Raw genomic sequence first — 22,489 nt, 5'->3', positions numbered from 1 at the left:
AAAAATTCCTAAACCATGTTATTTTAATTTCTTAAAACAGAGAGTACTACTAAATGCTCAACTTTCCTGGTGTGTCTGAAGGAGAGCGATTGAAGAATGAATACGGGGTACGTCGATGGATCCTCTGGGTCCCCGCTATCCTGTAATTCTGTGGAACAGACCAGTGGTCCCAGATTTTTAGATTTCGTGGGCTGGTCAAATTTCCCCTCAATTTTTTGGAACCTACATAGGGTTGACAACTTATTTTGCCACATAGAACATTTTAAAAAAACCAACACTGCCCACTACCATTACCATTTTTTTAATTGTGGTAAATATACATAACATAAAATTTACTATTTTCACCATTTTTAAGTGTACAGTTCGATGGCATTAAGTATATTACATTGTTCTGCAGCCATCACCACCATACATCTCCAGAACTTCTTCACCTTCCACGAGCAAAACTCTATACCCATTAAACGCTAACTCCTCATTCTCCCTTCCCCCAGCCCCTGGCAACCACCTTTCTACATCATTTCATTTTAAAAGGATGTTCATTCCCTTTATTCTCATCATATAAAAATAAAAGGGATTTCTTTAACATTGAAAAACAAGTAACTTTATGAAGAGCCCATTCCTTTCCCCCCTGCGGTGGGCAGTGACCCTCCTTACCCAGGACTCTGTGACCCAGACCCAGACCCAGACCCAGACCCACCGTTGCATCAATGGGACTGGACAGGGAGCGGAGATGGCAGGCACGATGGGGTGCTGAGAGCTCTGGTGAATTGTGCTTTCAAGCACCCATTGAGGTTTGGGGGGAGCCCAAAGGCAAATTCTGAAACAGCTGAGCCCGCTACTAATTCATCAGCAAGTTTAGGGAGCGGCAACTTTTGCCTGCCCAGCTGCTGGTGTTTCCTTCCCCAACAAGCTCTGCTGAGTGTGTGGGGCAGGGGGCGCCCAGAGGCCCTAGTAGGGAGTGGGGTGGGGGGAGGGCAATACATTCTTTTCTTTAAGGAACCTGACCGGACTTGAAGGTCAGAGCGCAGCGGAGTGGGAGCTGCAGGGTTACCTCTTTGCTGTTGATTCCTCTCACTCTCCTCCCCCACTCGTAATGATCTTTCCATTACAGAACCCAGACCAGGAAGTGCATGACAGGTCGCAGCTGCAGACACATGGCTGGGAGGCCTGGGCTCCGGGCCAGTGGTGGGAGGGTCTGAGCTCCCCTTCCAGCAGCAGGACCCCTACACACACGCGCGCGCGCGCACACACACACACACCCCACACACACGTACACACATACACCACTTCAGCTAGTTGCCCAGCTTTTCCCTTACAACTTAGTGGAAGATGTTCTTACCTCTGCGTGGTAACAGTTGGTGGTCACTTGTACTTTTGCTTTGAGTTTAGGAAGTGATTTTTAATAAGGCAGGAGAAGACCCCCACCTGAGTGTTTGGTCCCCTCAGCTTACAGCCCACATAGTGATCCTTACTAGGTTTGAGGTTCTTTTGGGAAAGCTTTCCATCTTGGAGTAGAGCCTCTGTAACTCCTTTCTGTAAAAGAGGACCAGCCAACATGGCTTTAGAAGCTTCCTGAGTGTCAAGGGGAATTGTTGGGCACAGTCTTAATGCCTCCGAAGTGATCGATTTTCCTCTTTATGATTCTTTCAAAATGTCAGGTTCAAAACCTGTTTTGGGGGAGGCCTACATGCAAGAGCATGGGCTTTGCAAACGCACAGACCTGGGTTCAAATCATAATGAATGTGTAGAGCCTCCTTCATTTTTCTATCTTTATTGGAGCCGGCTCCTTCCACATACAAGTTTGCTCAGGAAATGTTAATTTACCCGCAACTGTGTCCTGGGGGGCCACTTGTCACACAGGAATTTCTGTCTCCACCGCCAGCTGTGTGGTTGGCTTTCTTCCCTGAATCTGCCAAGGCTGAATTCCTCTGGTACCAAATGTGGAACGGTGACACGAACTTCTAGGAACCGGGAACTCAGACCACCCTTCCCTGAGGCTGCAGGGCATCCATCTTGGGCATCTTCTTGGGTGAGCAGGCTCTACGCGTCCTGCATGTCCCAAGTGAACTTTCCTCTTCCCAGGGCAACTCTGCCTTCCTGGGAAGGTAGGCGGGAGAGAAGCAGTGTCTGGGAACCCTTTGGGGAAATGGGTGTAGGAAGAGACTTCTCGGCTCCGGGTGTCAGTAGTAAACAGTTGGGGTGAGAGCTTTTGCTGAGGAGAGAGGAAGAAGGGAAATTTCTTTTAAAACAACTCCTGGGCACATTCCTTTGTTAATCACTTAATTACAGCCCTTCTCCCCAGCCTGAGCGTGCTCTCCCCATGGTGGGAGATAGAGGGGAGGTGGGGGATGCTGGTGCTGATTAGGAGCACCATCCCTGGGAGGGAAAAAACTACAGGTATGGAGGAGGCAGCAGGTAGAACCCGGCACAGGGGTTTGAACCCCAGCCTCCGATCTGATGCTGTGTTGCCCCCACAACATCTGTTTGAAGGTTTACACAAAAGTCTGGGCCCAGGGCACTTTCAGCCTGGCTCTCCGGAGTGGGGTTCTGCGTGCCTGGGCCTCCTCCTGCCCAACTCCTGGGGAGCTGGTTTTGGGGGGTCTTGGGCCAGGCACAGGGCCCTGGCTGTGGCTTTGGCCAGCGCAAGTGGCTCTGCACTAAATTACAGTGACAAGGTGGGACACACAAAAGACCGAAATCTTTTTTTAATAAAAACAAAACAAAACTCCGGCCCCAAGCCCCTGGGCTGGTGAATGGCGATGGCTTCCTGTCAGGATTAGCCGGGCTGCCTGGGCATGTGTGCACTGCCTTTCTCCTCAGGAAATACCTTTAGTAAGCCCCGGTGGGGTCCCCATGGCAACGCGCGAGGGGACCTGCTGACAGAGGCCATTCAGCCCGCCATTGTTCCTCGGCCCCTTTGTCGGGAGCTGTATTGCTGCCCCTCTGGCAAACACAGCAGTTTGCACCATTTTGTCAGGCTGAATGTGGAGTTTTTACATTTTAATGGGCTCTTCTGGTAGTGGCCCATTTGCATGCAAAATGGTCCTTCTTACTTCTTTCCCTTTTTCTATTAAAAAAAACCCTACTCTCCAAATCCCCTGGGTCGGGGGACTGGTGAGTGCTGCTGGATCAGGGTGTCTGACCCCGCTAATTGACTTGGGGTCCCTGTCTCCCCTACCACACATGCCTGTGTCCCCCATTTCCACAGCTTTCCCTGTATCTGGGGACATCGTGGGTTCAGAGAACCACGTATCTTTAGGGCTCCCTCTCTGTACCCCAATCCTTGCAGAGTGATAGTTGTTCACCCTCTGGCCTGGTCTTGCCAGACTAAAGTAAGTTTTCAGTTCCATTTCAAAACCAAAATAATGTAATAAAAAACCTGTGCGGAGGACTCCCAGAGCCCTGCTGCGCTGTTCTGTGTTCCTTTTAAGTTGTTTTTAAAGCCACCCCGAGTTCCTCCCCCACCCACAATTGCCCCCTCATTTATCTCTGGGGAGTTTGTGCCAAGGCTGTAAACATTCCTGGACCACCAGCTCCCCCATGTTACTGAAGAGGATGGCCGTTCTCCCCTAATTTTCTTAACCCAGAAATCCAGAATCAAAAGGATTTCGTAGGGATGACAGAAATCGCAACCGTGAGACATCTGCCTGGAGTTTGTTGGAGCCGGTTATTCAAGCCCTCTGCCCTTTGGACTGTATAATGTGGATGACACCGCTCCTGACCTCAGAGGGCAGATAAGACATGTACTTATGGACCAACCCACAGCCAAGCAGATGAATAAGTGCAAGAGAAAGCCATGAGCATTTGTAAGTCACATTAAAAATGGGATGAAGAATGTAGTTGGAGAAGTCTCGGGAGAATGAGTTTTAATGTCTAGGGAAGTGGTGAGGAGATGGGAGGAGAAAGGCATTTTAGGAGAAAGCAAAATAAAAGGGGCAGTCAGGGTATTGGGCTGAAGAGGCAGAACTGGGATATTGGGCAGCTGAGTGGGGGAGGGGAGGTGGTGGAGAGGCTCCAGATTCTAGAGGAGGAGGAGATAAACTGAGGCCCTCAGGAGTGTGAGGGGAGGGGACGCGGAGTGCCCGTGCTGACGGCTCAGGGCTTGAGAGCTGGAACAGTCTGAGGATATTCGATCAGGAGAGCTGGCCCAAGGGAAGGGTTGACAAGCCCCTTTGCCTAATGTTCTTAATCTTCTCAGTGGAGTCAGGCAGGGGTCATCAGAGGTCATCAACTCAGCTGTAAGCTGTAATCAAGGGTGAGGGGCTTGGCACTGGAGAAGGTGTCAGGTGACTGATCCAGGATTGAGCCGGGAACACAAGGAGGGAGAGAGGGGCTGTGCTGTCTACCTGTAGCCAAGGCAGAGCTCTCTGTACCTCCAGTGGATCACCTCTCACTGTCCCGTGCGCTGGGTGAGAAGCGAGACGTTGTGGAGGGGCCCAGGCTCCAGCAGACCCAGCATCTAGAGCCAATGCTGACCCCTGTTTTGTGACTGGGGGAGGTCCCTCAACTTCCATTTCTCATATTTAAATTGGAATGAACATGAATGAACATGCCTTGTAGAGTACCAAATGCCATCCCAAAATAGGGCATTGTTATTACTCCTGAGTCTGCTACTATTTCCTCACCTGCCAAATGTGCACAGTCACACCCGCTCGACTTTAAAGCATAGATGAGCATGGACGGGAAAGTGCACTTATAAATTAAAAGCACCAAATTATCAGGCTGTGGGACTGAGAGAAAGAGAAAGGAAGGATAAGGCCAAAGCACCCAACTTCAGAATCTCATGCAAGGAGGTAGGACACATGAATGTGCCATTGGACAGGATCAATGGGCTAGACAGAAAGGGTTTCAGTCACTTTTTGCAAGTCAAGGATTGCAAAGGCCCAGCAAGGATACAGGCTACCTTTCAAAGCAGTAGACCTGGCTCTGGATGTGAATGGATTCTGGAGAGCCAGGCCACCTAGGTTTGAATCCCAGCTCGGCCTCTTACCAACTAGGTGGGCTGACTTGGACAAATACTGGACCTCTTTGTGCCTCAGTGTCCCCTCTGTAAAATGAGGATAATAATAGTACCTACTTCACAGGGTTGCTGTGAACTAGTTGTGCTTGACACATAGTAAGCGTCCGCGTCCCTAGAGTAGAAATAATAAGTATCAGCCTCATAGCGTTGCTGTGAGGATTAAATGATAGTCTGTGTTAAAAGCTTTCACAATATATGGGATATTAGTAAGCATGCTGTAAATATTGGCCAGTCTTAGTATTACCGTTTTCAGAGTTGTTTAAGGATCCCAAGATAATATATGGGAAGGCACATGGTAATTTGCAAAGTGCTATGCAAATATGTTGTTATTCTGCACCAGGTTCATGTTAAGTTGTGGGCTTTGGGGATGGATAACTTCCAGCCCAAATTGGCTCTTATGGGACCAGGGCTGGTGAAGTGGTATTTCAAAATACATTTTCAGGTATATTTGTCCATGTGGCATGAAAGGCCAGCATTCATCTTCTCTGCATAGAAATTTGTTCCCTGGGACTCCGTTAGTGGTTCTGTTCTATTCCCCATCTTTCAAGTTGAAATCATTACTTTTTGCTATTTTCTACCATGACCCTTCTGTTCCAAGCAGGCCATACGGTCTGGCCTCATCTCCCACTCCCCCTCATCCCCAGGCACAACCCTGCTCATAAGCACCTCATCCTTTTCTACTCTCTCCAAAGTCTTCAGTCCCAATCTAAATCCTTATTTGTTTCCTCCCTTTTTCTACCATTATGTCCAACCTCTGCTGTGAACATTGCTACCTGCTCTGGCCATCGGTACTTCTACTTAAGCTCTGTAACATCGGAGTCTGTGTTGGATTGCCTGTGCTGGGTTCTCATATTCTTCAGTTGTCTCGTGTTGTAGTGCATCATACATATCAAGGTGTCGTGTAAATCTTATCGCCCTGCTTAGGGCAAGGCATAGGTCTCTGCTCCTTTGTTTAATCCATTTCTTCTTGCACAGTAACAAGGGTTCACAGAGGTACCTAATGATAACTATTTTGAAGAAAGCTCCCTGTCTTCTCCTTGGATTTTTGGGAGCTGGGGTCTCATCTTCTTATAAGAATGACAAGGTTCATGTGGGTTTAGGCCTCCTCAGGGCTCCATTCCCCCACCCTACACAGTGCCCATGGCTGGAGAAGACTCAGAGATGTAGAATCAAGAAGTTGGGTCTGATCTGATGTATGCAGGACAGAACTGCCTGCTAGATGACAGTGGTGGGTTTCTGGCCAGTTCTGCCATAGATTCTGTTGGCTTGTTGGGAATTGCAAAGCCCTGGTATTTTGGAGGCAGGTCGGAAGGGAGAGAGACTCGGTAGGACTCCATTAACATTGATCATGTTCCTAGACTTGAGAGCACCACGGGAAGCAGTGCCCCTCACCTCTCCATCTTTCTAGCTGCTTCCTTGAGGATTACTAAAAAGTGTGAGTCCCCGCTCTGCTCCTAGTTTCCCCTGGGGGATAAAGAGGCCCTGTCAGAGAAGCAGGATGGAATTGTTGATTGGTTTATGAATCCCTTTCACTCCCACTAAATTGGGTACCAAATCCAGCCTGCATGGCCTTCCACGGTCCACCTGCCACCTGCACCTCCCAGGAACCTGCCTCAGGAACAGAGCCTTGGTCTCAGATTCAGCAGCTCAGCAGGGGCCTTTGTTCTCTGCTATTTTCTGGAGAGTTGGCCAAGGCATTGGTGGCCTTAATCCTCTACAGATGTTCAAGTCAAGCCCTAACCCTAACCTTCCCTCTCCCGGTGATGATAGTGACTCTGTGTCGTGGGTATCAGAGCATGGTGCACCTTTTTTCCACAAAGCACCCTGAGCACATTGCACCTAGAGCCTGTGAGAGTGAACGCTGTAATTTGACTCATGCCAAACATTTTTCAGCCTCAGGCTAGGTCACCACAGAATCCAGATACCAAATGTCCTTAGCCTCCATTCCTACCTCATCTCTCAGGGAACAAGATGCATAAAACAAATGTTTTGGTTTACTGCTTCCCTCATAGCATCTCCATTCCAATTAAGCAGGTTCTCCAAGACATGGAACGTTGGTTTCAAGTGGCTGAGCAATAAACTGACTTTCTTTTCTTCATCTTTCATTGCCAGCCCAATAAAGGTGTCAGTTAGCTGCTTTTCTTGCTGACATCTAACAACAAGTAGAGCCTGGCCCATTGGTCTTAATCAGAGAAACGCCAGCTCAGAGGAGATGGAAGCACAGCTGCAAGGGCCATTCTAAGGAGGACATAAACGGGGGACATTGGAAAGACCAAAAGAGAATGAAGAGTAGTGACTTGATTGTTGCAGGCCACCAGTGAGCAGCGATGTCTTCGCATCAGCCACCTTACTTAGGACTCCCCAAGGTCAGGACCATAATTCAGGGCAGTGATGCAGATGACAGGGCCCAGTGAGCCAGCAAGTGGTTGGTTAGCTTTTCATCACCTCCTAGAAGGAAGTGGCATTATCCCTGCTTTGTAAATGGAGCCTTCGACACATATCCTAGAGCACTATTAGCCATGAAAAAATTCACTATAACCCAAGACCTGTAGGCTGATTTTTGATTCTTCTAAAAATTAGCCTTTGCCAGATGCTAAATTCAGTTCAAGACCTATTGGGTATTTTCTATGTTTCTGACATTGTTAGGCAGCTTGGGAACATTGTAATAGGCAATTCTGCTCTGAGTTGCTTGCTACTTCCTAGGAGAGGCAAGACATGGACACTTTTTTTTTTGGTGGGGAAGATTAGCCCTAAGCTAACATCTGTTACCAATCCTCCTCTTTTTGCTGAGGACGATTGGCCCTGGGCTAACATCTGTGCCCATCTTCCTCTACGTTATATGTGGGATACCTGCCACAGCATGGCTTGATAAGCGGTGCGTATGTCCATGCCCGAGATCCAAACCTGTGAACCCCAGGCTGCCGAAGTGGAACGCGTGAACTTAACCACTATGCCGGCCCCAAGACATGGACACTTTTGACTGGAAGCAATACACCCAAATGTCCATCAACCAATGAATGGATAAATAAGATGTGGTATATCCATGCAATTGAATATTATTTGGCCATTAAAAGGAATGAAGTATTGAAACATGCGGCAGCATAGAAGAACCTTGAAAACATTAATGCTAAATGAAAGAAGCCAGTCACAAAAGACCATATAGTGTGTGATTCTATTGGTATGAAATATCCAGTATAGGCAAATCTATAGAGACAGAAAGCAGATTGGTGGTTGCCTAGACTAAGGGGAGGGAAAGGGGATGGCAAATGACTGATAGTGGGTATAGTGTTTCTTTTTGTGGTGATAGAAATGTTCTAAAGTTAGATTGTGGTGATGGTTGCATAACTCCGTGAATATACTAAAGAACATTGAATATACTAAAGAACACTGAATCTATATGGGTGGGTTTTATGGCATGTGAATTATGTCTGAATAAAGATGTTAAAAAAAGAAACAATACAAGATGGTATGTGATTGAGTATGAATTTGTGTGGTCCAGACAGTAAGTGTTTTGCAGAAAATTAGGATAAAGACACTTGTGCTAACAAGTCTTGATGTCTTGATGGTGCACTTTGAGTCGGTGGGGTAGGAGGACTCTAGAGAGATGGCTGGCAGTCTTGAGCAGAGGTATGTTTTGTTGTGGAGGGAGAATGCAGTTGATGTGGAGTGGAAGGTAGGAGAAGAAGGGTACCTGGAGGGGTGGAAACAGATTGTGAGGAGCTTTGAATGCCAAGCAGGGGCTTAGATTTTATCCTATACACGGTGTAGGATCTTGAATAGGAGAATGATGGGACAAAGTGCACCAAGGCCTGTAGTATCAGGGTAAGTTTGAACTCCAGGGGCTGGGAAAGGAAAGCTGGTTCTTGAGGCCTTCTATAGATCACGTAGAAGAATTTTGTGTGCGCATCCTGGTTGGGAAGAGCGGGAAGTAATGGATCGAGACTAGAGTCAGCCAGAGATGGTCTCAGCGGGGCCGGGGTCCCTCTGCTGCTTTCCCTGGGGGAAGTGCCCTGTTTTCCTTGCCACCTTTTTGTCTCAGGGATCTGTCAACATAGGCTGCGATGCCAGAGGCTAAGAATCTGAGTGTCCTGAGCTCACTGTTTGACCAGTGGCTGGTACAGATCACGAGCTGCAAAATATTTAATCAGTGAGGTCACTGGAGGGAAAAGAGATTTGATCAATAGGAGTGTCTGCTGTTTTCCCTAAGCGTCAAGTCTGAACTGCTTTTCTCCTACCTTCTTTTGGCAAAACCACAAACCATTAAAAATGGAAAGAATAACTTTTTTTAAGACCCACAAAAGCTTATTTTTAATCAGTTGTGTGGTCTGCTCACCTTTGTGGTGTTCCTCTTGACCTGATTCACAAAAATAAATGAGTGCTAGCCTAGTGGTTTCCCGACTCTTCTAAAGCACCACCCCCCTTTTGATGACTCAATATTGACCCAGTATTTGAGACAGAGCCCTTGGGTTGAAGTGGGCCAGGATCTTGGTCCCTGAGCCTCATCCGAGGCCCCTCTGAGGAAAACTGCTGTTAGTCCCTGGTGCCATCTGACACCCAGCACACCCATTTCTTCTTTTGTAAGGTTTCTAGCAGAAACCTGTTGGGCACTTCAGGAAGAGTTCGTCAATATGAGGGTGGTGAAGGAGAAAAGGGAGTTTAGAGAGGAAGTCAATGGGGCCGGCCCCGTGGCTTATCGGTTAAGTGCGCGCGCTCTGCTCCTGGCGGCCCAGGTTCGGATCCCGGGCGCGCACCAACGCACCGCTTCTCCGGCCGTGCTGAGGCCGCGTCCCACATACAGCAGCTAGAAGGATGTGCATCTATGACATACAACTATCTACTGGGGTTTTGGGGAAGAAAAAGGAGGAGGATTGGCAATAGATGTTAGCTCAGAGCTGGTCTTCCTCAGCAAAAAGAGGAGGATTAGCATGGATGTTAGCTCAGGGCTGATCTTCCTCACAAAAAAAAAAAAAAGAAAGGAAGTCAATGAAGATACAGTGTGACTCTGCATATGTCATTATTGCATTATTCAGCAAGCATTTATTGAGTGCCTTTTGTGTACCAGGTACCCTACTAGGAGCTGGGGATTTAAAGGTAAATATGACAAGTCCCCATCTTCACAACTCAGTTGAGAAAGGGGACTTTCAGAGTGACAAGAGTGGTGGGAGGTCACCTGATGCAGACTGGGAGTCAGAAAAGGCTTTGAGGCAGAATTACCAGCCAGGCTGAGAACTGGAGGGCAAGTGGAGAGAACCCAGCGGAGATACACAGGGCCCTGCAGGGTGATGGGGTGCGGTGTGTGAGCGTGTGCGTTTCAGAGCCTCGTGCATCGGGGACCTGCAAGGAGTTCCAGGTGAGCCTCTGATGGGGAACCGGTGGTGAGAAAGAAATAAGGCCCCCAAGGCAGTGGAGATGTAAGTCAGGTGGTGAATGAGAGCTGCAACAAGTGCATTCTTCTGGTGAGGGAGGGACAGTTGGCAGAAGATGCCAGGAGCACGTGTGAACAACGTGGAAGGAGACAGAAACTGCATTTCCCCCTTGTTAGTGAAGAGGGGAGTGCTCATGAGCTGGGTAACAGCCTGGGATGGTGGACTCTTTCGTGTGTCCGGCTCTAGGCCTTCCTGTTAGTGTAAGTGTGGAGTTGCTGGTGGTGAGAGGGATGGATGTGTGAATGGGGTCACATCAGATCTTGTGAGCTGGGTACCACCTGGGCTCCGGGGAAAAAGGGGAGAGGGAGTGGATGTGTGTGACAGTGTGTTGGGGAAGAGGAGGAGAGAGGAAGGTGGGGATCTTTAGAGGGGGAGCCCTGCAGTGGGACGAGGAGAAAGGAGCTTTGTGTTCAACGGCTTATGCTGCCAGAGCAAGTGTGGGTTTTGTGGCAGCTGCAGGCCTCCGTTCCTAATATAGTCAAAAGCTCCGAAGCCTCTGGCCTGACACCTGTTAGCTGGAGGTTCCCCTGAGCTGACCTCTCCTTGGTCTGTCTCTCCCACATATGCATCTCATGCATCTGACTCACTGCGGGGGGGCCACCTCTCCCTGCTGAATCACTTGAACTGAGAGCCCTGGTTGACAAATTGCCTTCTCTCAACTTGGGTGGGGACTGCTGGATTTTGAGGGGTGGGGTCGGTTCAACTGTTGCTGGGGAAAGGGGTGAGGCTGACCTAGCCAAAAGGAAATGGGGTGTTCCTCTGGGAACTGGCCGTTCTTGGCAAAGAACTGAGTTTGGGGAGGAGGGGCACTCCGGACACACAGAAGTCCTGGGGAGGGCCGGCCTTCCCTCCCCAGGATGGAGGGGAATGAAATGAAATGTGAACCGCTTAATGCTGCTACAGCTGCTTCCTAACTTTGCCTCTTTCTTCCTTTGACCTTTGGAGGAGTAGGGTAGAGAAGAAGAGATGGGGGTGCCCAGGTAGCCAGCCGTTTCCCTACTGATACGTATTCCGATTCCCACCTCCCTGGCTCTGTAGGCCCTGGGATGTTGCAGCTCAGTGTGGCTAGCATAATTCCCTTTGTCTCTCTCCTTCTTCCCTCTCCATTTCTTCCTCTCCCATTCCTTGGTTCCTCTTCCCGGCCCTGTGGGTGGCTGCAGCCCAGCCCTGGGGAGCCCCTGTGGAAGTGGAGTCCTTCCTGGTCCACCCTGGTGACCTGCTGCAGCTTCGCTGTCGGCTGCGGGACGATGTCCAGAGCATCAACTGGCTGCGGGATGGGGTACAGCTGGTGGAAAGCAACCGTACCCGCATCACAGGGGAGGAGGTGGAGGTGCGGGATTCCGTGCCTGCTGACTCCGGCCTCTACGCTTGCGTGACCAGCAGCCCCTCGGGCAGCGACACCACCTACTTCTCCGTCAATGTCTCAGGTTGGTAGCAAAGCCCCACCTTCACCCTCTCCCTGGACCCACCTCTCCAAATCTCTCTGCCAGTTTCAGGGGGAGGTGAACCTCCTCCCCTTCCATGATCTGCCCCCACTCTGCTTCAGAAACTGCTGCCCACTAACATTGCTCCCTGCCCGCTGCGTGGCTTAGCTCTCAGAGGGGTGACCAGGTGTGCAGGCCCCAGGCCAGAGATCTGGGGCTTGCAGATCTATCTTGGAGGTGATGGCTGATGCTCTTGGGTCAATAAGTCACTGTGACTTCTCCACCACAGCTTGCCCAGGTCTCCAGAGTGCTCCGCAGGACTCAGCTCCATCCTGTATTCCCTTGCTATTTGGACTTGGTACTCGGCTTAGTGCTTAGAGCCTCAGAGTACGTGGCGAGGTCCCTACTGCAATGGGGAAGGATCCAGGTGCACCGCCATAGCCACAGGCTTTATGGGAAACATCTGTCCTCCAGTGTCCGGAGTTGTGTCAGGGCAGCCAGGGAACCTAGAGCTCTGTGACTTTGGGAATCTGCCACTTTTAGAATGCGACTTGCACAAAACTAGGATTAAGTGAAGTAAAGCTGAAATTTTCTTTACACCATTTGTGCAACCCAGGGTGTGGGCTTGGCCCCTCCTTCCCTCAGGCATCATTTAGGACCTGCCCCTAACTGAGGGACTTGCCTTCTTTATCTCCCTCCAGACCCCCAAAGCACTAGAAGGACTAGGAAAAGATCTGTCATGAACCCTGATTGGTGACCATGTGTGTCAGGCCTCCTCGTAAAAAGGGTGGATACTTGTTGGAGAGAGGTGTTGGCAGCCACAGTCGGTGTGGTGGGCTGCCTATCTGCTCTGGTTATGAAGAGCAGCTCCCAAACCTTAGCAGAAAAATTCTGGCTGAAGGTTGTTCAGCCCATGGCTTTGGAAATAGCTTCTGGTGCAGTGTGTCTAGATCTGCCTGGGTTTCCCGGTGGTTGGCAGTCCAAAGAAGGATGCAGGTGCCCTGGGTGCTAGTTCTGAGGCCCAGTGCCTCTGGGTGGTACCATGAGAGAGCCTGTGAATGCAGGGTGCAGTTAAAGAGGAGCCACCGCTCCTGATGGAACTGCCTGGTGTAACAGCTTCTGGGCAGAGAGGGGCAGTGCATTGGGTTGGGGAAGGAAGGGGACAAGCATAGAGCATGCAGTTCTTAAATAAACCACTTCTATCCCATGGAGAGACAGTCACTAAGGGAGGAGTGGACTGGGAGGCAATGTGGGGAGGGGGGTCTGCGTTCATCTGTAACTGGACTGGCCTTTATGTTCATGGGGTGGCTGTTGATAAGGATGGAAATCTAGAGTCCCTCTTCCCTTGGAGGCACCTCAGTGCCCCTTCTCCTTCACCTAGATGCTCTCCCTTCCTCGGAAGACGACGATGACGATGATGACTCCTCTTCAGAGGAGAAAGAGACAGATAACACCAAACCAAACCGTATGCGTGAGACACTGTTTCCTATCTTACTGCCCTGCGGGCCTGGGCACTGGGTTTGAGTGGGAAGGGGGAGGCTGGGAGAACAGGAGGAGGAGCGGGCATGTGGGGTCCTGATGCTTGGCCATGGGATCCCTCAGGCATCCAGATCAGTGCGGGCATTGTTCACAGGTGTTGGGTAGGTGGGCGTGGTGCCTCCAGATCCTGGCCTGGGCCCTTGCTTTTGAGCCTGACCGGCTCCCCTGCCTGTCTCTCTTGGCTTTCTCCGGGCAGCCGTGGCTCCATACTGGACATCCCCAGAAAAGATGGAAAAGAAATTGCATGCAGTGCCAGCTGCCAAGACAGTGAAGTTCAAATGCCCTTCCAGTGGGACTCCTAACCCCACTCTGCGCTGGTTAAAAAATGGCAAGGAATTCAAACCTGACCACAGGATTGGAGGCTACAAGGTATGTGTGTATATGTGAAAGTGAGAGGAAGAGGAACAGGAGAAGCTGACTTAGAAAATCCTTATTACATGACTTTAATTGTTTTAAATAATGCTTTCTAACTATAAAAGTAATGCATTTTAGAAAAATTTAAAATACAAAAACAAGTGCCAATAAGGTTAAAATTTTTTTGTCTTTTTTCTATGTATATGGTTTTTATGTAGTTGATCACGTTGTATATATAATTTCTTGTCTCTTGTCAACAATATAACATGAGTCTTTCACCATGCGTTTGAAAGAATTTTCATGACTACGTAATATTCCATTATCAAAATGGCCCCTAATTTAATGAACTATTTTGGGATATTAGTTACTTTCTAGTTTTTCACTATTATAAATAATGCTGCAGTGAATATCTTTGTACTCAAATCTCTGTCAGCATTTTTAAATGTTCTCTCTTAGGACAGAGTGCTAGAAGTGAAGTTACTAGATCAAAGTATAAGCATTTTTAAGCCCTTGATGCGTATTTACTTAATTACTTTTTTCCTGGTAATTAGGTAATTTTATTCATTCATTCACCTATTCATTTATTACATGACCATTTCTTGAACACATCTTTCCAGAAAGTGAACACATCTTTCCTAGTAGGCAATAGAGTTTGAAGTACAATAAGATGACATAAAATTTTACTGTGATATTTGCTCTAATGGAAGACAATGTGAATAATGAGTTGGGGTGTGATTTATTTTATTTTATTTTTTATTTTATTGAGATAACAGTTTCTTTCTTCTTTTTTTTTTTTTTTTTTTGGTGAGGAAGATCAGCCCTGAGCTAACATCCGTGCTAATCCTCCTCTTTTTGCTGAGGAAGACCGGCTCTGAGCTAACATCTATTGCCAATCCTCCTCCTTTTTTTTTCTTTTCCCCAAAGCCCCGGTAGATAGTTGTATGTCATAGTTGCACATCCTTCTAGTTGCTGTATGTGGGACGCGGCCTCAGCATGGCCGGAGAAGCGGTGCATTGGTGCGCGCCCAGGATCCGAACCCGGGCCGCCAGTAGCAGAGTGCGCGCACTTAACCGCTAAGCCACAGGGCTGGCCCCAACAGTTACTTTCTTAAAAGAGAAAATTAATTTGCCCTCCCACAGCAGAATGGGGGAATGACAAGCTCACTATACCTTTGCCAACAAATTTGATAGATGAAAGTATCTCATTGTTCTCTTGTGCGTTATTTTGCTTATTAACCAACTTAGAATTTTCACGTGTTAATGAGTGATTTCCAATTCCTGTTGTGTAAGTTGTCTGTTCGTGTCCTTTGCCCATTTACATTTCTAGGAAAACACCTTCATCGCAATCCCTTCTTTAGAGTCTCTGATCATCCTTATAATCCCTGTTTCTCTCCCATCTCACCCAGCTGCTCTTTTCTCATTAATCTTTTATAAGAAAAGCAGAGCAGATCAGAAAAAATAGGGAAACATCTTAAGTTAATTCACCAAACACTTAGCTGCTTCTCATTAATTTTGTATCAGAAAAGCAGAGGAGATCAGAAAAAATAGGGAAACATTTTAAATTAATTCACCAAACACTTACTGTATGCAAGTCAATGCAAAGCACTATGCTGTGAGGGTAGAGGCAGCACCCCTGCCCATAAATAATGTCCAGCCTCCCGGGAGGGAGACGTCCATGAGCACTACCATGAGAAGCAGGCTATGATCAGTGCTTCAGCAGAGGTACAGAGGGACGAGGAGAACAAACAATTCTGACCGAGACTGGGCTAGAGGAGGTGGTTTTGGAAACGAGATGTCAAGGCAGACAGGGCCAGACTCTTGGCAGCGAGCTGTTCCTGCACAGGAACGGCATGGACAGAGGTGCAGTGCTGGGAAAGTTCCTGGGGAACTTGGGAGGGTGCAGAGGCACATTTGTCTGGATCACAGAGAGCTTTGGCTCTTGTGGGCAGACTTCCAGAGTTCCTCACAGCCATCTGCCAGTTTCCTGATGTGTTCTTTTAGAGTGTAAATGGGCCAGGGGTGGGCAGGCTGGGCTCACTGTACAGTGCTCGGCGTGCTCTGTGCTCTGATTGGAGAGTAAGTGGCCACAGGGCGCCAACGCTCTGTGCTCTGATTGGAGGGTAGGTGCCACAGGGCGCCGACGCTCTGTGCTCTGATTGGAGGGTAGGTGCACAGGGCACGGACGCTCTGTGCTCTGATTGGAGGGTAGGTGCCACAGGGCGCCGTCGCTATGTGCTCTGATTGGAGGGTAGGTGCACAGGGCGCCGTCGCTATGTGCTCTGATTGGAGGGTAAGCGCCACAAATCGCCAATGCCGCCATGTGGCTTTAGCCTCGTTTTCCTTCAGACCCTCAATGGAGCCCTTGGCATGTTTCCCTTCAGGTCCGTTATGCCACCTGGAGCATCATAATGGACTCGGTGGTGCCCTCTGACAAGGGCAACTACACTTGCATTGTGGAGAATAAGTATGGCAGCATTAACCACACCTACCAGCTCGACGTCGTGGGTAAGCAGGCAACAGAGAGGAGGTGCTTAGAGGAGGGGTGGGCATTGAGAAACAGCCATGGGGTCCAGGTTTACTTAGGGATAGTGTCAGGAGGGTGATGGCCATGATGGGCTCTGTCACCTTCAGCAGGTCACTTTCCTCTTGTGTGCCTGGCTTTTCTCCTCTGTAAATAGAGTTGAGAGGATCAGACTGAACTACCACTCATTGTAAAGTGAAAGGTGCTGTGTCAGTCTCCTGCAAGAGGTAACTGGAGTAGTGATGTTGAATTTAGCATAATAATAGCTATTGCTTTGTGAATGCCAGCAGTATGAAAGGGACTTTAAATACATGACCCACCGGCAATTCTTAGGCACCCCTGCAAGGTAGGCACTATTATTCCCACTATACAGAAGAGCAAACTGAGGCTCAGAGAGGTCAGATGCTAGTCAATACGTAACTCCAGGCCCGTGCTGACTCCACAGCATTGCATGAGACACTAGGAAGAATGTCACACCTCTAGGTGCTGTTACTGCAGCCTGTTCCTTCTAGAGGTTCTGAATCTCATTCTCTAGAGATCTTCAGGTAAAGAGTTTCACAGCCAGCATTCTCTCTTGGTTTTGAGGATATGGTGTAAAAGGAGCTTCTGGTCCAGGAGGTCTGGGGTGGGGTCTGAGATTCAGCATTTCCAACAGGCTCCTAGGTGATGCTGGTGCTGCTGCTTTTGGACGATGCTTTGAACAGCGAGAGTCTAAGCGACTGTAATTGTAGTTAAGGAGAAGTAGGCTGTGCTGAGGTCTGGGAGTGTGACTAAGTTATAGGGTTCTCCACTGAGGCAAGAGAGACTTCTTCTGTCTGTGAATATGGAGCATGGCCTTGGGGTGGAGATTCCTAATAGCTTAGGACCTGAGGAGAGGGTATCTCTTCTCCAGCTCAGGTTCGAGGGGCTAGGGCTCAGCAGAGGCCCTGGGAAGTGCACTGCCCATCACTAGGGAAGCTGAGGAGGAGCGCACTTCTCTTTGGTGGTCTTCAGGATGCCCTCGGTCAGCATCTCAGCCAGGAGCAGGCCATGGCAGGGCCTGATAAACCTCTCCTCTCCCTTCCTCCACAGAGCGGTCCCCTCACCGGCCCATCCTGCAGGCAGGGTTGCCTGCCAACAAGACAGTGGCCCTGGGCAGCAATGTGGAGTTCATGTGTAAGGTGTACAGTGACCCACAGCCCCACATCCAGTGGCTAAAGCACATCGAGGTGAATGGGAGTAAGATTGGTCCGGACAACCTGCCATATGTCCAGATCTTGAAGGTAATCTTGGCCCCAGTGTCTGTGGGCTGGGTGCTGGGAAGACCTGTATCTCCCGGGGCCCAAGGTGCCATGGTCGGGCTCAGTGCCTACGATTGGGACGCATCCCTTACCCTTCAGGCACATGCTGCATCTCATCTAGGGACCTAGCCACATTCTCCAGGACTAGTGACAGGTCACAGGGTAGAGGGGTGATGGGAACAGAGGGCTGGGGGAGTGGGCATTGCTGGTTTCTAAAGAGCTTTGAGAGTGACTTTGCTTGGGCTTTGGGGTCAGCTATTCAAGGAGGGCCTTTGGACTCCTGCTTTTCCACTGCCCAGGGCCAAAGCCTTTCTAGCGAGTGTTTCTCAGTCTCTGCCCTGCTTCCCAGGCCACGTTCTTTCTGGCAGGTGGGGTGAATGATAAGGGCACAGCTTAGGTAGAGTTGGAAAAGCAAATGCCACAGGTAAATTCTAAGCAGTATCAGGCGTAATGGCATTTTCTTCCTTTTTCCTCTACTCCCAGACTTTGGTTGTCCCTGAATGCTCCATTAATCCAGGGAAGGTAATTTTCTAACTCTCCAGTGGATCTTGCAACAGGAAGTAACCAGAAGCTGGGAAAGTTGTTACCTCCTGGTCCCAGAGTCAGACTTCATCCTCCCCTGGCTTGGCTGTCCCCAAGATTTACTGTCCATGCCTTCTCTTTGCTACTGGTGCTGGAACTGCCTTGTAGGAATTGGGGCCGTGGCCTTGGGCCTTGGCCACCGTCTCCATTCACAATCCCCGCCCTAGTCCTGGAGGAGAGAGTTTAACACAAACAGAGTGGTTGATGGGCGCAGTGATTTTTTTTTTTTTTTTTAAGTTTATTTTCAGTCAGACGCTTTGAACGTTTGAAGTCAGCTTGTTTTGTCCTACTAAAAAGGGAAGGATGATAAATCTCACTTAACGACTCCCTTGCCTCAGCTCCCTGGGCCTGCCTTAATGTTACACAGGAGCAGAGTATGGCCACATCTCAGTGTTGCCCAACTGACTGGCTTGTCGTTGGTTTGTTCCAGCATTCGGGGATTAATAGCTCGGATGCGGAGGTGCTGACCCTGTTCAATGTGACAGAGGCCCAGAGCGGGGAGTATGTGTGTAAGGTTTCCAATTATATTGGTGAAGCTAACCAGTCTGCGTGGCTCACTGTCACCAGACCTGTGGCGAAAGGTAATGGGGAGCTGGAGGGGACCCTGTGCTGGGAGTTTGATTTAGGCCCCACACTGCTGGGGCAGGTGGGGGAGCCAGCGCCCGACTCTCCGTTATCCTGCTGCATTCTTAGTGCCCAGAGCCATGGAAAAATACCCGGCCTGGGAGGCTGGTTTGGTTTGGTACTGTGTTGGTGTCAGCTCCTTTGTGCCTTCTGTGTGCTCCTTGGCTGCGTGTGCACTGAGGGGACAGTCTTGCTGTGTTGTGAATGATACTGCAGACTGAAGGTGGAGTGGTGGATGAGAGAAGGGACCAGGCGGTCTCTTGCAAACTAGTGTGTGTAGGCTGTGTGTGTGTGTGTGTGTGTGTGTGTGTGTGTGTGTGACTGTAGCACCCTTCCATCCCTCCTGTGTGTGCCCTCTGACTTTCTTTACCTGAAACCAAACAGCCCCCCACCTGCCGGGCCCCATTTCTCCATGCTGCCCACCGCCCGCATGCTGGGATGGGCCAGGGGCTGCCAGCGTGTGGTGAAGGGTCGTAACCCGCCGTCGTCGTGTCAGGTCTGCCGGAGTTCCTCCCTCAGGGTCCCACGCTCTTCCTCTAACAGGTCTCGCTGCCTGGTGGGTTTTGTCTGTTCGTTGTTGCACAGGAGACGCTGGGGAACATTCCTTCCTCTGGTTTTTCCCCCTTCTCTTTCTCCCTCCCTTTCTCTGTGTCTCTTAGAGGTCTCACGTCCTGTGCTTGTCCATTTTGCTTCCGTTGTCTCTTCTAGACTGCCGGAGTTAATACCACCGACAAAGAGATGGAAGTGCTTCACTTAAGGAATGTCTCCTTTGAGGACGCGGGGGAGTATACGTGCTTGGCGGGTAACTCTATCGGACTCTCCCATCACTCTGCATGGTTGACCGTTCTGGAAGGTATACAAAGTACTGTACTTCTCCTCTCGATGTCCTGCCTTCACCACGGGCACGGGGGGAGCATGCATTGCAGGGCTGGGGGAGATAGACCTGGGAGAGGAGTGGGCTCCCTGGGCCAGCAGGCAGCTCCAGCAGTTTGTCCAGCCTTGAGGGTCGAATCCTCTTGGCTCACACAGGAGCTTTCCTCGTTTTGCAGGAACACGGAGGCCTCTCACCTGTCCACCTGCATCTGATTCTCCCCTTGGCCAGTGCAATGCATGCATGGGATCTGGATTTAACCTGCAGCCAGGCTCTCCTCCAGGGCAGGCTCCTTCCATCCTTGGGTCCAGCAGCCTTCCCTAACTTGTCAGATCTTTTTTTGCCAGCCCCAAAAGTCTCAGAAAGGGCCCCCACTCCTCCTCTAGCTGAATGTAGGCAATCTGTAAGGAGGGGCTTGCTGCTTGCGAGGAACAGTGTTAGCCCACCCTCCCATACTGCGATCCTCTGATCTCGGAGGAGGAGAGGCTCTTCTAGCACCGCTAGTGAACTTGAGCTGCTTTAAGTAAGGCCTGTCTCAGCAGCCGCAGGGGCCTTGATGGTGCCCATTTATCCTCTTTGGCTGCTGGCATTTCTCCTCTTCCAAGAGGGGAAGTCTGTGTGTTGGGCCGGGAAGGAAGGAGCCTGCAGCCTGCTCAGGGTGGTGGGCTGGCACCTGCAGGGCTGGAGCTGGTTGTGGCTGCCTCTCTGAGCGTCCCGCATGTGGGTCTGGACGCTGTGCTGTCCTTGTTACTGCTGACACTGTCCTCTTCTCTTCTCTCTCCCTGGCTCCTCCTCTGTCCTGCTTGCCCAACGGGGTCTGATAACGCCCCTGCTTGAGGCTGAGAAGCGTTCTGTTTTTGTCATTGTCACTGTCTTTGTCCCGTGTGTGCTCCCAGTCAGTTGTCTTCTGTGTGCTCCCAGTCAGTTGTCTTCGTTTCTCAACACTGGGGAAAGAGAAAAACAGAAACACTTCTCCTTGTTTTCAGCTCTGCGCTCTCCTTGTCAGGCCTCGGGACGTGCTCTTTGGGCTCAGTTGGGTCACACGTAGGGCCTCTCTGGGGAGGCCCTGGGTGCCTGCCTCTGTGGCTGGTGTCTTCGCAAGGGGAGGATTGGGAGGAGAGCTGTGGAAGGAAGAGGGACATTTGCACCGGTGGGGAAGGAGTGTTGTGAAGCCGGCCCTGCCAGTGTTGGATGTAAACCCTCCTGGCCTCTCTTGTGGAAGGGAAGGGCAGATTGAACTGGATGGGCTTCCATGGGAACAGGGTGAATTCTAAATCGAAAGTGGGAGAAGACAATAAAACAACCCTCCCCACCACCCGATTTCCTTTTTCAGTTTTAGGAGTTAGGGTTTGTGAGTAGAATTCTTAAGAACTGCAGACAAGTTTACGTTTTCATCTAGAGCAGTCCAGACATGTTTGGAAATTAAGTCAGTTTTGCCTGTGGTTTGGCTCAGTGTAAATATCTACATGTCTGACATGACACAGATGACATAGGCAAAAGGTGAGATATTAAGTTGGGACACAGACACTCCCTTTCCTCCCTCCCTCCTTTGCCTTCATTCTGTGAGTCTCACTATATGCTAGGCGCTGTGCCCACAGAAATGAACAGGGCGCCATCCCGGCCCTCAAGGCATTTATGGACTATCAGGGACAAAAGACTCATAAACAGTTTGTCTGTCCCCATGTGATAGGTGTATGCACCAAGTGCCAAGGCGCTGCAGAGAAGAGCCATATGTCCAAGAGGCGACTGAGAAAGGCCCTTGCAGGGTACCTGGTACCTGTCTAGCCTAGCAGTCCAGCTGGGCAAGGAGGCTCCTGAATTAATGAGGATGAGCCTCGTGTAGCAACATAGTTTTATCCATCCCTCTTGAGGGGTTCAAATCAGGATCAGGAAGCCCCAAAGATCCCAGGATCTCTGATCCACTCAGTACCAGAACCCCAATCCTAGCTAGGAGCTGGCTTGGTTCTTCTCTGCCCTAAAGATTCCCAGAGGAAAGGAAATGGGTATTGTTTTTCTTATGGAGCTGGGACCCTAGTGGACTGGGCCCCCAGAGCCTGCTAACACCCTCTTCACACTGACTCAGCCCTGGAAGAGAGACCGGCGGTGATGACCTCGCCCCTGTACCTGGAGATTATCATCTATTGCACGGGGGCCTTCCTTATCTCCTGCATGGTGGGCTCTGTCATCATCTACAAGATGAAGAGTGGCACCAAAAAGAGTGACTTCCACAGCCAGATGGCCGTGCACAAGCTGGCCAAGAGCATCCCTCTGCGCAGACAGGTAACAGAAAGTAGATAGGGGATTTGCACACTCTGCATCGCCTTCTCCCCCTGTGCCCCCAGGGGCTTCTCCAGGACCCTCTAATGCCCTGCCCTCTCCACTGTCCCCAGCCTACCGCTTCAGGCTTTGCTTTCTATCTTCTGGGCCAACGGCTGTGGAATGTCCTGACCCAAGTGCTCCAGAGTCAGGTTCCAAGCTGTTCTAGCCCATGAATTCCGTATGCCCACCATAGCCCAACTTCAAGTCCCCTGCTCTCCTGGCACGTGCACTGGGAGAAAGTCCTAGCTGGGCTGAATGTGCAGCTGATATTTCACATTTGAACTGTCCTCAAGGGCCAGTTAGAGGTGCAGAGATAAAGAGTCTAGGACCTGAGTTGGACCTGACTCTCCTGGGTGTCTACCCTCCCCTGGTCCAAGGAAATGGAACAGAAGATGAAGGTGTGTGGAAGGAGTGAACAGTCACTCAGAACTGTGCTAGTTCTGGAAGGTGCTTTGGGACTTAGGAATCCATAATCTGAGGCAGGGTTTTCTAAAGGATTGAGACAAGAATAGAGTTGTTATCACAATAAG

The 22,489-nt window shown here is 50.0% G+C and overlaps 1 protein-coding gene across 6 annotated transcripts in view; it reads left to right on the top strand.

Annotated features, from left to right (window-relative positions):
* Nucleotides 1-22,489, top strand: part of FGFR1 (fibroblast growth factor receptor 1) — a 48,602-nt gene that overhangs the window by 20,012 nt on the left and 6,101 nt on the right. For 2 of the 6 annotated variants that reach the window (XM_058525240.1, XM_058525238.1), the window contains 7 exons: nt 11,607-11,873; nt 13,252-13,341; nt 13,606-13,778; nt 16,144-16,267; nt 17,355-17,545; nt 19,478-19,622; nt 21,724-21,920. In XM_058525240.1, the coding sequence (XP_058381223.1) occupies nt 11,607-11,873; nt 13,252-13,341; nt 13,606-13,778; nt 16,144-16,267; nt 17,355-17,545; nt 19,478-19,622; nt 21,724-21,920 (1,187 nt within the window). The remainder of the gene's footprint in view (nt 1-11,606; nt 11,874-13,251; nt 13,342-13,605; nt 13,779-16,143; nt 16,268-17,354; nt 17,546-19,477; nt 19,623-21,723; nt 21,921-22,489) is intronic. The other 4 variants (XM_058525239.1, XM_058525242.1, XM_058525241.1 and 1 more) reach the window with 4 other exon arrangements.

This window comes from Diceros bicornis, chromosome 29 (genome assembly GCF_020826845.1).
Source record: "Diceros bicornis minor isolate mBicDic1 chromosome 29, mDicBic1.mat.cur, whole genome shotgun sequence".
Taxonomy (NCBI): Eukaryota; Metazoa; Chordata; class Mammalia; order Perissodactyla; family Rhinocerotidae; genus Diceros; species Diceros bicornis.
Note: the sequence above shows the minus strand (reverse complement) of the source record. Positions and strands in the feature narration are given on the sequence as shown.